Genomic DNA, 12,969 nt, shown 5'->3' on the forward strand with positions numbered 1-12,969 from the left:
ATATTATGTCCTTTCCTGGGATATTATGTCACTTCTCGGGTGGGCAAGTCTGTATATTATGTCCCTTTGTGGTGGACAGGTCTGTATATTATGTCCTTTACTTGGTGGGCAGGCCTGTTTGTTATGTCCCTTCCTGGGATATTATATCACTTCTCGGGTGGGTAGGTCTGTATAGTATGTCCCTTGGTGGTGGACAGGTCTGTATCATATGGCTCTTGCAGATGGACAGGTCTGTACATTATATCCCATCCTGGGTGGACAGATCTGTATGTTATGTCCCATCCTGGGTGGACAGGTCTGTACATTATGTCCCTTGGTGGTGGACAGTTCTGTATATTATGTCCCTTCCTTGGTGGGCAGGTCTGTATATCATGTCCCTTACTTGATGTGTATATATTATGTCCTGTATATTATGTCCCTTCTTTGGGTGGATAAGTCTGTATATTATGTCCCTTTGGTGGTGGACAGGTCTGTATATTATGTCCCTTCATGGGATATTATGTAACTTCTCAGGTGGGCAAGCCTGTATATTATGTCCCTTGATTTTGGACTGATCTGTATATTATGTCCCTTCATGGGATGAAAGGTCTGTATATCATGTCCCTTGGTGATGGACAGGTTTGTATATTTTGTCCCTTTCTGGGTCGACAGGTCTGTATATTATGGCTCTTGTAGGTGGACAGTTCTGTATATTATGTCCCTTCCTTGGTGGGCAGGTCTGTATATTATGTCCCTTGATTTTGGACTGGTCTGTATATTATGTCAGTTCTGTACAAGTCTGTATGTCCCTTTGCTGGTGGACAGGTCTGTATATTATGTCCCTTCCTGGGTGGAGGTCTGGTCCCTGTATATTATGTCCCATCCTGGTGGACAGGTCTGTATATTATGTCCCTTGATGGTGGACAGGTCGGTATATTATGTCCCTTGATGGTGGACAGGTCTGTATATTATGTCATGTCCCATTCCTTGTTGATGGACAGGTCTGTATGTTATGTCCCATCCTGTGATGACAGGTCTGTATATTATGTCCCTTGGTGGTGGACAGGTCGGTATATTATGTCCCTTGATGGTGGACAGGTCTGTATATTATGTCCCTTCATGGGTGGAAAGGTCTGTATATCATGTCCCTTGGTGATGGACAGGTCTGTATATTTTGTCCCTTTCTGGGTCGACAGGTCAGTATAAGTTAAGTTCCTTTCCTTGGTGGGCCGGTCTGTGTATTATTTCCCGTGACGGTGGATATGTCTTTTTATTATCTCCTTTGCTGGGTTGAAAGGTCTGTATATTATATTCCTTTCTGGGTGGACACGTCTGTATATTATGTTCCTTTCTGGGTGGACAGGTCCGAATATTATGTAGCTTGCTGGTGGACATGTCTGTATATTATTTCCCTTCACGGTTGATGCGCTTGTATATTATTTCCCTTCCTGGTTGGACAGATCTGTATATTATGTCCCTTGCTGGTGGACAGGTATGTATATCATTTCCATTCCTGGGTGGAGAGGTCTGTATATTATGTCCCTTGGTGGTGGACAGGTCTGTATATTATGTCCCTTCCTGGGTGGACAGGTCTGTATATTATGTCCCTTTCTGGGTGGACAGGTCTGTATATTATGTCCCTTTATGGTGGACTGGTCTGTATATTATGTCCCTTGCTGGTTAACAGGCCTGTATATTATGTCCCTTCCTGGGTAGACAGGTCTGTATATTATGTCCCTTCCTGGTGGACAGGTCTGTATATTATGTCCCTTGATGGTGGACAGGTCTGTATATTATGTCCCTTCCTGGGTAGACAGGTCTGTATATTATGTCCCTTCCTGGGTAGACAGGTCTGTATATTATGTCCCTTCCTAGGTGGACAGTTCTGTATATTATGTCCCTTCCTGGGTAGACAGGTCTGTATATTATGTCCCTTCCTAGGTGGACAGTTCTGTATATTATGTCCCTTGATGGTGGACTGGTGTGTATATTATGTCCCTTGGTGGTTAACAGGCCTGTATATTATGTCCCTTGATGGTGGACAGGCCTGTATTTCATGTCCCTTCCTGGGTAGACAGGTCTGTATATTATGTCCCTTCCTAGGTGGACAGTTCTGTATATTATGTCCCTTCCTGGGTAGACAGGTCGGTATATTATGTCCCTTGATGGTGGACATTGTGTATATTATGTCCTTTGCTGGTTAACAGGCCTGTATATTATGTCCCTTCCTGGGTAGACAGGTCTGTATTTTATGTCCCTTGATGGTGGACAGGTATGTATATAATGTCCCGTTGATGGTGGACTGGTGTGTATATTATGTCCCTTGCTGGGTAGGCAGGTCTGTATATGATGTCCCTTCCTGTGTAGGCAGGTCTGTATATTTTGTCCCTTGATGGTGGACTGGTGTGTATATTATGTCACTTCCTGGGTAGGCAGGTCTGTATATTATGTCCTTTGATGGTGGGCAGGTATGTATATTTATGTACCTTCCTGGTGGACAGGTCTGTATATTTTGTCCCTTGCTGGGTGGACAGATCTTTATAGTAGGTCCCATCCTGGTGGACAGGTATGTATTTATGTCCCTTCCTGGTGGACAGATCTGTATATTATGTCCCATCCAGGGTATACAGGTCTGTATATTATGTCCGATCCTGGTTCACATATCTGTATTTTATGTATACAGGTCTATAGTGTATGTCCTAAGGATTATGTATACAGGTCTGTAGTGTATGTCCTAAGGATTGTATTACAATACGTATTGCCATCACTAAGCCCAAACCATAACGGAGATACATGTTTTTCGAAATTTCGGTTTTTACTGTTTTACAATTTTTACAGATTTCTGAATCACGATTTGTTTTAAAGGTTGCCCGTTCACCTTGTGCGTTCTGCGCCCAATTGAAGAACTGCGTAGATAGGGGTGGGTATGTCACATTAAATGATAATCTCATCCAAGGTCCCAACACATCGTCCAAAGGTGCTGCAGTACATCGATCCCACTAGTGTGGGACCTCTAGTGTGGACTGCGACCTCTTATAAAGTTGACGTCAACAACATGTGCATATAATTTTAGCACTCTGTAGCAATAACCTGTTACTGTTGCACCAGTGAAGATCCGGGTTAGCTTTTATCAAGAGATGCTATTCACGAGAGGCGTCTTGCGGGATAGGATGGTGAGGTTCGCTGACATGTTTGCTGAGATCGATGCTCATGATATCAGTCATTGTAATGCCTGGTTGAGAATCGATTATTTACTGGTCATAACGCTGGGGTATTGAAATTTACGGCGGTATCCAAGAAACTCTGTTAAACGAAAAATATCTACCAACAGAATACATGTGAGGTGTGTTAGGTTTGACAGTACTACAGTTTGTTTTTCCTCGAGCTGATAAAGTACATCCAAACTCTTTTTCTCACTTAAGTTTACCCAAGATAGTCGCGTCTTGTGCAATCCTACAATAATTTCGATACCACTGAGGTATCGCCAAACGTGGTCAACAAGTGATCATCAAAATTGCGATAAATGACACACTAGACGGTATATCCAGTATGAACATACTCAACGTGAATGGTTGCAAAACTATATATGATATATATTAAATATGATTTTGTTGGCCATGGACAAACCAACCGACTGGGATCTCTGCACGTTATTTCCGTGCAAAGCAGGAAAGAGATTTGACACAACATCCCTCAAGGTCATATGGTACAGTTGGAAACTTGAAGCCAGTCATTCGGCCTAACAACACATTGGCAGTAACCTTTACTTCCCCTTCACGGCATTATTGTAAAAGATGTCAAATTCGGTTGCATCTTTCTACACAATTTTAAAACATTGAGTACCTTCATATGTGGGCAGCATTTTTTTTATGTTTCACGTCGCCATCGTGATTAGAAGCTTGGTCGGTCAGTATAAAATAAAACCAAAATCAGAATTTAAAAAATCATTGGTGTATTCATATCTGCATCAGTAACAAACACTTATATTCTGTTTTCTTTGTTATAGTAAATCCATGCAGCAAAGTCATTTGTAGTAAACTTAGCAATTTTACACGTTTGCATAATACAGATTGCAGTGCGAACAAACGCAGCAGAGAACGACAGAGACAAGCAGCAGATGTTAGTCATAAACTTAGACACTTCCGTCATTAAACAGTTTCGTTACTCTTTAATATTTGATAGAGTATTAATAAATGAAATGCAAAGAAAGAAGAATGTAATGTGAATCTTATGAATTTTCACTTGTCCTTTACCCACAGCCCTCATGCAAGCACGGACACTGGAAGGAAACAACTGAATGAGCAGTATGTAGTCAGCAGACATGAAAAAAAAACTGTTTTCAATTTTTAGATCCCCGGCCAAATTGCAGTCGGTCGGACGATGAGAAACACAGAAACAAAACTGCTGCCCCAATGTGTATACTGACGTACAAAAGAAACTATACACACATTGCTTTGTGACTGCGCCCTGTCATCAACCGGGCCCATCTGCCACTTCGGGCCATGCCATGAATCCATCACCAAAAAAACGTATACTAAATATTTTCAGTGCTTTGATTTAAAGTCACAAATGTTTCGTTCGTGTTGACAAAATACCACTAATATCGTACCCAAATGCATTGCTGCCAGTGTCGCACATTCTTCGTCTAACGTAGACGATCCAGTCAAAGGTGACGGATTCATGGCATGGCCCGAAGTGGCAGATGGCCCGGATGATGACAGGGCGCAGTCACATCATCATTGTGCTCCAACTCATTCGCTGGCCCAACCCTGTTGATGCTGCTGACGTCATATTCAGCATCCGCTTATGCTGATGGAGAATGCGCATGTGATTGTCATCTTGTGGGTCACCAGCTCCAGGTCTCCACTCTCGGTCATGAACTGTCAGATATCTGGCCAATCTGATGATGGTCTGCCTTATACATCCTAACGTTCAGGTGTTTAAGCAACACATACACAATACAAACCACTTTTGCGTGCGTGTTTTTGAAATCCCAAAACACCAAGTGTTTACTTTCATTTATGTTTTAATCTATGTTTGTACACGATTCCCGGATACATAATTACAGATTGGTTATTTTTCACACGCGACATCTTGGTAATAGTATTACCTAAGCCCTATTTATCTAGTCTGATGCATTCACGGAGCAGCGAGCGTTTTATTTGTTTTTCTCCTGCCGTCTAGACACTTGTATCGGGACTACGCCGGTCGTTAAGAGGAGTCAGATTGCCCAGCCACCGACTTGGAACATCATGCAAAAATACATGCCGGCTCCCGCATGTCGTGACTTGCTTTGATGTAGCGACTTCAAATGTCACAACACAGGTGTCCCTGTTCTTCCTGTCTTATCACACAGCGGGTCATATCGGGGACACAAACATTTCACCGAAATAATATTGAATTTAATTTATGAATTCGTTACATAGTTAACTAGCAGGAACTATCTGCTGCACGTTGGTGTACACCCACGACATCACGGGTGGTGGGGTAGCCTATTGGTTAAGGCGTCCGTTCGACACGCCGAAGACCTGGGTTCGATTCCCTACATATTGCTAATAGTTAGACTTAATCAGCCACGCACCCCACGACATTAGGTCTCTTACAATACCCCTCGTTATTAACATATCAGTGACATAATGGACACAGTTGGTGTAACACATTGTGGCTATAAAGTAAAACGTATTCTTAAGTTTTGAATGACAAAAAAGCTATCTGATTCCTTGAAAATGGTATCCGCCACAATATTAAATACATATTTTCTGACAAAATTGACCACTATACTATGCAGTTAATGTTATCGGATAGCGTTTACCACCCATCCGTCAGTCATTGCAAGAGGCGACTAATGGGATCGTGTGGTCCGACTTGATGACTTGGCTGACACGTGTCATCGTATCCCAAATGTATAGACAGATGCTCATGCTGTTGATCACTGGATTTACAAATCGCAGCTATAGAGTGGGATATTGATGAACGTGGCGTTAACAACATTGTCAAACAAACAAAACAGATTTGTCTGTTGAATTCTCTAGATTACGGGAAGTCAACATCTGTGCCCATTCCGACGACCACGCCCAGCTGTGATCCCGGATCCCACTATGTAAAGAGATTGTCCAGATGCGTGAACTGTGAGAAGAACTGCCTGCAGAACAGGAAGAGAAGAAAGGCTGTCGAGTGTCGGGTCTACTGCGCTCAAGGTGACAGTGACTTTATACAATACCGACTTACGTCAATACATTTCTATAATGCTAGGTTTCTGGTGTGATGGATGGATGGATCAGATGGATGGCTAGATGTACCTGAGCCCACTGAGTCACAAATGCTAGGTTCGTTTGTCAGCTTCAATCCATCCAGTTCCCACGTACTTGGATCAAAAGTCAGTTTCCGTTTTGTCGTCAAGTATTTGAAATATGATATCTAATATTATATAGCTGTTCAGTACCTGATTGCAGCACGCAGACTGTTCAAATGAAACAAACATAATTATAGCCTTAGAGACAATGGGGCTGAAGCAATCCTTGTTTGAATTGTGATGTGTAAGAGTATTACTCTCTAAAGCCTGGTCTTTGGCGTACAGCATCTACACACACACACACACACACACACACACACACACACACGATATCAGATCCCGCGCCACCAAGAGCCCGTAATACTAAACTTTAATACCTGCGTGATTTATTCTAAAATTCTAACAGGATGGTTGCATTTCTATCATGTCCCATGTCAAGTATCTAAACTATGCAAGATCGAAGTTATATTAGAAATGTTCTCCACCCATTCGCGTGTCTACAGATTAGTTCATTAATGGTTCATGTTATGCCTCGTGTACTGTCAGGAATATTTTTGCGAAGTGTCTGTAATGTACATTGTGATATTTGGAATCCCTTAAATAAGATTACTCCTTGCAAAAAAAAATACATCTTGATATTTTCAGAACTTACAAATAGAGATCAGCCAACATCAATGACCAATGGCCATATTGTAGTTGTTGCTATTGCCGCTGTCGTCAGCGTCATCATCGTCGTTGCTGCCATTGGCCTGTGGTATTATCGACACCTACAACGACGTCCTCGTGGCCATCAACAGCTACCACAAGAACCTCCTGCAGCTCATCCCAATGTGACGTATATCCCCAGCCCTGTTCATGCCCAGTGTGAAGATTCACCACCCTCCCTCCTTGATCCGCCCGACGGTAAGTTTACAGACAACTGTTTCAACTTTCTTTCATGCTCAGTGTGAAGATTCACCACCCTCCCTCCTTGATCCGCCCGACGGTAAGTTTACAGACAACTGTTTCAACTTTCTTTCATGCTCAGTGTGAAGATTCATCGCCCTGCCTTATTGATCCCGTTGACAAAAGGTGTGTAGACGGCAATTTAACCTTCTTGCGTGCTTAGTGCAAAGATTAACCACCTTTTTATGCTCCTGACAGTAGGTGTATAGATGATTGTTTAAGGTTCATTCGTGCTCAATGAGAAAGTCAGGTGGTGTGTGTGTAGAATTTCCCCCGCAGGTAATACGACTACCTCCCCGAGTGTTGAAATACACACCACACATGAGGCGGGTGGCTTAACGTAGACATAATGGTTCCATACAGAGGAAAAAATAACGGGCCTACCTTTAGAATACAGCACCACAAACTTTAAAAATACGTCATAATACCCTTTTACGTAATGTCATGTGATTTGTTCGAAAGCACGTTCTCGAAACAATGCCCTATGACGCCTGCATGGCAACACGGGTGTCTGGCTCAGCGAGTGCGTATAAGCTCCGCTCACTGGTGTTTCATCTCTACGAGCTATGTCATTGCATAAGCCCAATGATGTTGAGAGTTTCCAGTAGTTGTATACCGGCGGATGCGCAATATTTTGCAAGCACCAGTTTGAAATATTTTTCTTTTTTCACTAATACGCTCATATTTATTTGTATTACGGGCTGCTGAGGTGTTATGTTTTGTGTATTTTGTATTTTGTAATTTTTTTAATTTACATATATATTTTTGTCAATCAGTAATTTGCACCATTACATAGAAAAGTGTTTTATTAGTATTTTATTTTTCGAAGCGGTAATAATGCATTAAACTAGACACGTCAGTCGTGTTTGACTTGATTATTCAAAGGGGTTAGGGTTAGGGTTAGGGCTGAGGGTTTAGAGTTTAGGGTTAGGGTTAGGGTTAGGGTTGGGGACCTAATCCAATATAGCAGGTACATGTCCGGTGTAATACGTGAGTATCATTTGTTGTTTTTCCTTTTTGCATTTTAATACTTTTTTTTTCACACAAAAACGGGAAACCAAAAACGTCGAAAGTACATTATGAAATGGTTTAATGTAGAATTTTTGGGCTAATGGAAATTGGTCTGGAATTTGCTCTCAGGCCTCCTTCATACGCAACATAAATTTTGTAAAGTAATGATTCGAAGGCTAACTCACCCGAGTTCTTTAGTGCGATCCACATTGTCCTTACAGTATTCCCTACATCACTTTTCTGTCACAAAATCACCGATTTATATAAAAGCGCGTCATTCATGCATGCACCGTGAAATCTACGTTTGACGCCTGACGTCAACAACCCTCTTCAGTTTGAGGCATATCGGCTCATTCCACGCCACACGTTAATTTGTAGATTACGGAATGGGACGAGTGTGCCAAATGGCATCGGATCCATTCGGCAATTGTCCGAAGAATAAAATCACTAGACACCAAGTCTACCCGTAGCATCCGTAATTGTCCGTGACCTATTCGACTCTTTCCGTTCATTTCCGTGACGTCACAGGAAGGACTCGATAAATTTGCACATTGCGCAACAGTGTGGACGTAGCTCAGTCGGTTAGCTGTCGAGCTAACAATCCGAAGGTCGCGGGGTCGCGTCCGACGGGTTCTCACAAACTGGTTGCTTGTCTTAATGACACGTGACCTATGGCAGAGATCGTCCTAAGGAGAAGTTGTGGTGCTGTATTCTAAAGGTGCTCCGAAAAACGATTTCGCTTCATCTTTTACACATTAACAAATTATTTCCCCCTTATGTCCTGTCCCGTGTACCTTCACTGCTGATATACGATTGACTGGTTTTGTAATTAACGATAATTATTCCTATTATTGAAGGTAAATATATATTCTATGTGGATGTGTGATTTTCTAGTTTATATATCATTTTAAGAGACCAATCCTAATGTGAATTCTTTTTCAAGAGAGTGGGTCTTATTTGGACACGTATGGACACTGTTCAAAACTCCGTGCATGAATACCATATACTATTAGTATTACCAGAAATTATTGAGAAAGTTCTTTCGGCAAATATCTAATACTTGTATATAAACGATAAAAGTTTTACTTCAATGAATATGTTGAGATATGATTCTTCTACAGTCTAAGTGTCTTTTCGGTACTTTGTGAGACCTCCTTGCCCTGCAATACACGACTGAATGCGCCCTGGTACACTACTGATCAAAGTTTGCAGGAAATCGTGTGACAGCGTATCCCAATATTCGATTACTTCATTCTTCATATTCTCAATGTTTCTAAGTCCTTTTTGGTTTATTGTGTCCTTCGAAATGATCATTAGTCCCCACACATTCTCGATAGGGTTAATATCTGGGCTGTAGCTGGGCCAGTCTAAAGTTTGAACATTTTCGTCAGACAACCTCTGTTTTGTGTAGCCCGCAGTCTGTTTTGGGTCGTTATCATGCTGGAAAATCCAGTTATCTTCATACTACCCGTGAAGATCCGGGTTAGAATATTGATCTTCAGTAACTAATGCTTGTCGTAAGAGGCGACTAACGGGATCGGGTGGTCAGGCTCGCTGACTTTGTTGACACATGTCATCGGTTCCCAATTGCGCAGATCGATGCTCAAGCTGTTGATCACTGGATTGTCTGGTCCAGACTCGATCATCTACAGACCGCCGCCATATAGCAGGAATATTGCTGAGTGCGGCGTAAAACTCACTCAATTATGTTCATACAGTGTTCGGACTGTTGGAGGAGAGATGTCAACATATCATATAAGATTTCAAAATATCGTCCCTTCGTCAAATTTCCAGTGAAAATACACACTCCACATGATGAGATCCCACCCCACGTGAAATTTGGAGCTATATTTTGGGCGTTGGTAGATAGGTTTCAAGGTATCTTTTGTCCACACTTTCACACAGACAGTACTTTCATCAGAAAGGAAAAAAATATCCCAATGTTGATTTTCGTGAGCCCTACACCAGTTTAAACGTCTTTCTTTTTGTGCATCTTTCATCAATGATGAGGAAATTACGCGTCTCTGTAATTCGTGTCTAAGGGGTTCATTACATACCTGAGTACTTCCTCTATTAATTGTCTCATTTCTGATATTCTCAACGCTTTTAATTTTTCCCCTACTCACAATCTGACCCAGTCGCCAGCGATATGTAGTACTGATCTTCTATGGCCTTCCTGCCTCTGTCTTGTACTCAATCCTGACAGAATATTCTTCAAAGTTCGGTATACAATAGACAGAGGAATGTCATGTGTACCAGGCTAAATCTTTTGCATTATTCACATCCCTCTAAAAATGATCTAGAACCAGCTTTCTTTTCTCTTCTGCTGTCAAATCTGCCATGTCAACAAGGGAAGTTGTCACCAGGGGAGATAACTCTTGATGTAGTAAGGTTCAGTCTCAAGCCTACACGAGTTGCCTCCCATATTGAGTACCTTATTACATAATGTAACACCTATTTTAATATGCTATTATCAGTATTAGGAAGCAAAGATTTTCTCAATAATTTCTGGGAAAACTGACATAGTGTACATACATAGTGTATATATATTTGTATATTTACCTTCGTATCTAATTGGAACACCGTGCTATTGCACTGGATTGCACTAAATTCGTGTTGGTATATAATGTGTAGTTGTAGAGTAATAGCCAATACATTGTCTCAGTCAAGCCGGTGAAGTTCAGGTAGACACTGCAGTATATATACTACCAGCCTGTGAGGAATCAGTCATTTCCGAGTGTTTGCCTTTGGATTGTTCCAGGACTGCTGGCGTGAAAGTGATCAACTAAACCTGGCAGTTATTACTATGCTGAAACCCCGTGAGAGTCGTTGCTACGACATTCCTTCCACTCTAGCATTAATTTATTACCTGCATGATTTATAGATGTAGTGGCCTATTAGTCTGTAATAATACCGTGATAACAAGATACTTGTTTGCTCTTCCGGGTCCTAAGATAACATTATGCCCCAATGTCAAGTACTGGTTTGACATATCGTTTTATATTGTCTTTCTATTGTTACTGTCCACACCAGTTGCCCTCACGCCTGCATGAGATTAGAGAGGAGCTTATGCTGTCATTGACGTTTCCGACTTCACTTACGGGGCGACCTTTCACATAGGTGGAGAGGGGATATGCCTGTATACACCTTGTATTGTTTTGTTTTCCTGTGCTTGGTGAGTCCAGTCACACACAGAGTAAGTGTCATGAATAGCCAATATTTATTGTTTTGGTAATTTAACTTTTATTCGTGAAAGCCTGTTACAGACATGCCATTGCAGGGGGGACTGTTGAAGAAGTGAAACGAGCTTAATGGGATAGAGGTGTTTATTTTTATGAAGCAAGACAAAGCATTCCCACAAACACAAGATTATTTTCAATCATTGGACAGATTGATAAAGAAAATAATAATTCAGTCGTTTTTTTAATAAACCATGATATATGAGCCATTTAGAATAAATCTCGGCATTACAGATTTTATTAAAGTACATACAAGTTGCAATATTACATCTCAGTCTCAACTAATTTCTGAACAGAGCAATATTTGGTAAAGCAGTATTCAGCTCGCATTCGTATGTGAAGCACTGGATTGACTGCTCATCACTCTATCAGATTACGCTCTTTCACACACACACACACACACACACACACACACACACACACACACACACTATTTAACCCTACTGATATAATTATGTGGATGTACACTTACATTAATTGTTAAAACAGTCTTGACAACTCATGTGATCTAGTCATGTATGTTTGTGACGTACATCTAGAAAGTCATTATTTTCATACAAGCTCCACGGTTACAAATACATTACACTCAACAGTCCGGCCGTAGCATTTCTATTTGTAAGTAAAACACGGGTTTGTTCTGAGGTAAGAGTGAATGAGTGAGTTTAGTTTTACGCCACACTCAGCAATATTCCAGTTATATGGCGGCCTGTAAATAATCGAGTCTGGACCAGACAATCCAGTGATCATCAGCATGAGCATCGATCTGCGCAATTGGGAACCGATGACATGTGTCAACCAAGTCAGCGAGCCTGACCGCCCGATCCCTTCAGTCGCCTCTTACAAGCATAAGTTACTGAAGATCAATATTCTAACCCGGACCTTCCCGGGTCTCTGTGGAAAGAGACATTACTGTCGTATAACAGTTCAGGAAAATGTACGATTGTGGCTTGACACTAAAGTACGTTTTAACTGAAGGCAGATAATGATAAACTGTGGGATGGGCATGCAACGTTGCGTGTTTAGCAACGTGTATAGAACAATGTATAAACATGCACAGGTGTTGGGTGTGGTGTGTACAATGTACCTGTGGTTCTTCTCATGTGACAGTTTGCCAACACACTTAAGTTTAAGCCCAAGTGTTTACACGGTCACCAGGAAGCTATCAAGAGAAGGCTTACCTTGGGTTGCCAGTTGCATATAGAGGAATATGCAGGAAGTATGTGACTACATGTATGGATGTGTCGTAATAGAGTAGGGTCTGATAGTATTCTAGGTATTTACAAGATTCCAACATTTAAATCATACTGTGTAAAAATGTATTCAGTTTATTTTCAATAAAAATAAGTTGGGGTAGAAAGCCATACGATTGAAAGAATTTGCTCATCACTTGTATTATCCGGTTGCGATGTTTCCAACTCCTCTGACTATTGTCAGAATCTACCCGGAATAGTTGAATGTCACCAGGATGATACGCCGAGATATTAATGAAATACATGTACTGAG

At 41.4% G+C, this 12,969-nt stretch overlaps 1 protein-coding gene across 1 annotated transcript in view; it reads left to right on the forward strand.

Moving 5' to 3' along the window:
• LOC124259278 overlaps nucleotides 1-12,969 on the forward strand; it is a 34,995-nt gene that overhangs the window by 16,146 nt on the left and 5,880 nt on the right. The window contains exons 2-3 of the mRNA XM_046693385.1: nucleotides 6,012-6,176; nucleotides 6,917-7,174. Coding sequence (XP_046549341.1) covers nucleotides 6,012-6,176; nucleotides 6,917-7,174 — 423 coding nt within the window. The remainder of the gene's footprint in view (nucleotides 1-6,011; nucleotides 6,177-6,916; nucleotides 7,175-12,969) is intronic.

This window comes from Haliotis rubra, unplaced genomic scaffold (assembly GCF_003918875.1).
Source record: "Haliotis rubra isolate DU_JTF1 unplaced genomic scaffold, ASM391887v1 Scf716, whole genome shotgun sequence".
In the NCBI taxonomy this organism is placed as follows: Eukaryota; Metazoa; Mollusca; class Gastropoda; order Lepetellida; family Haliotidae; genus Haliotis; species Haliotis rubra.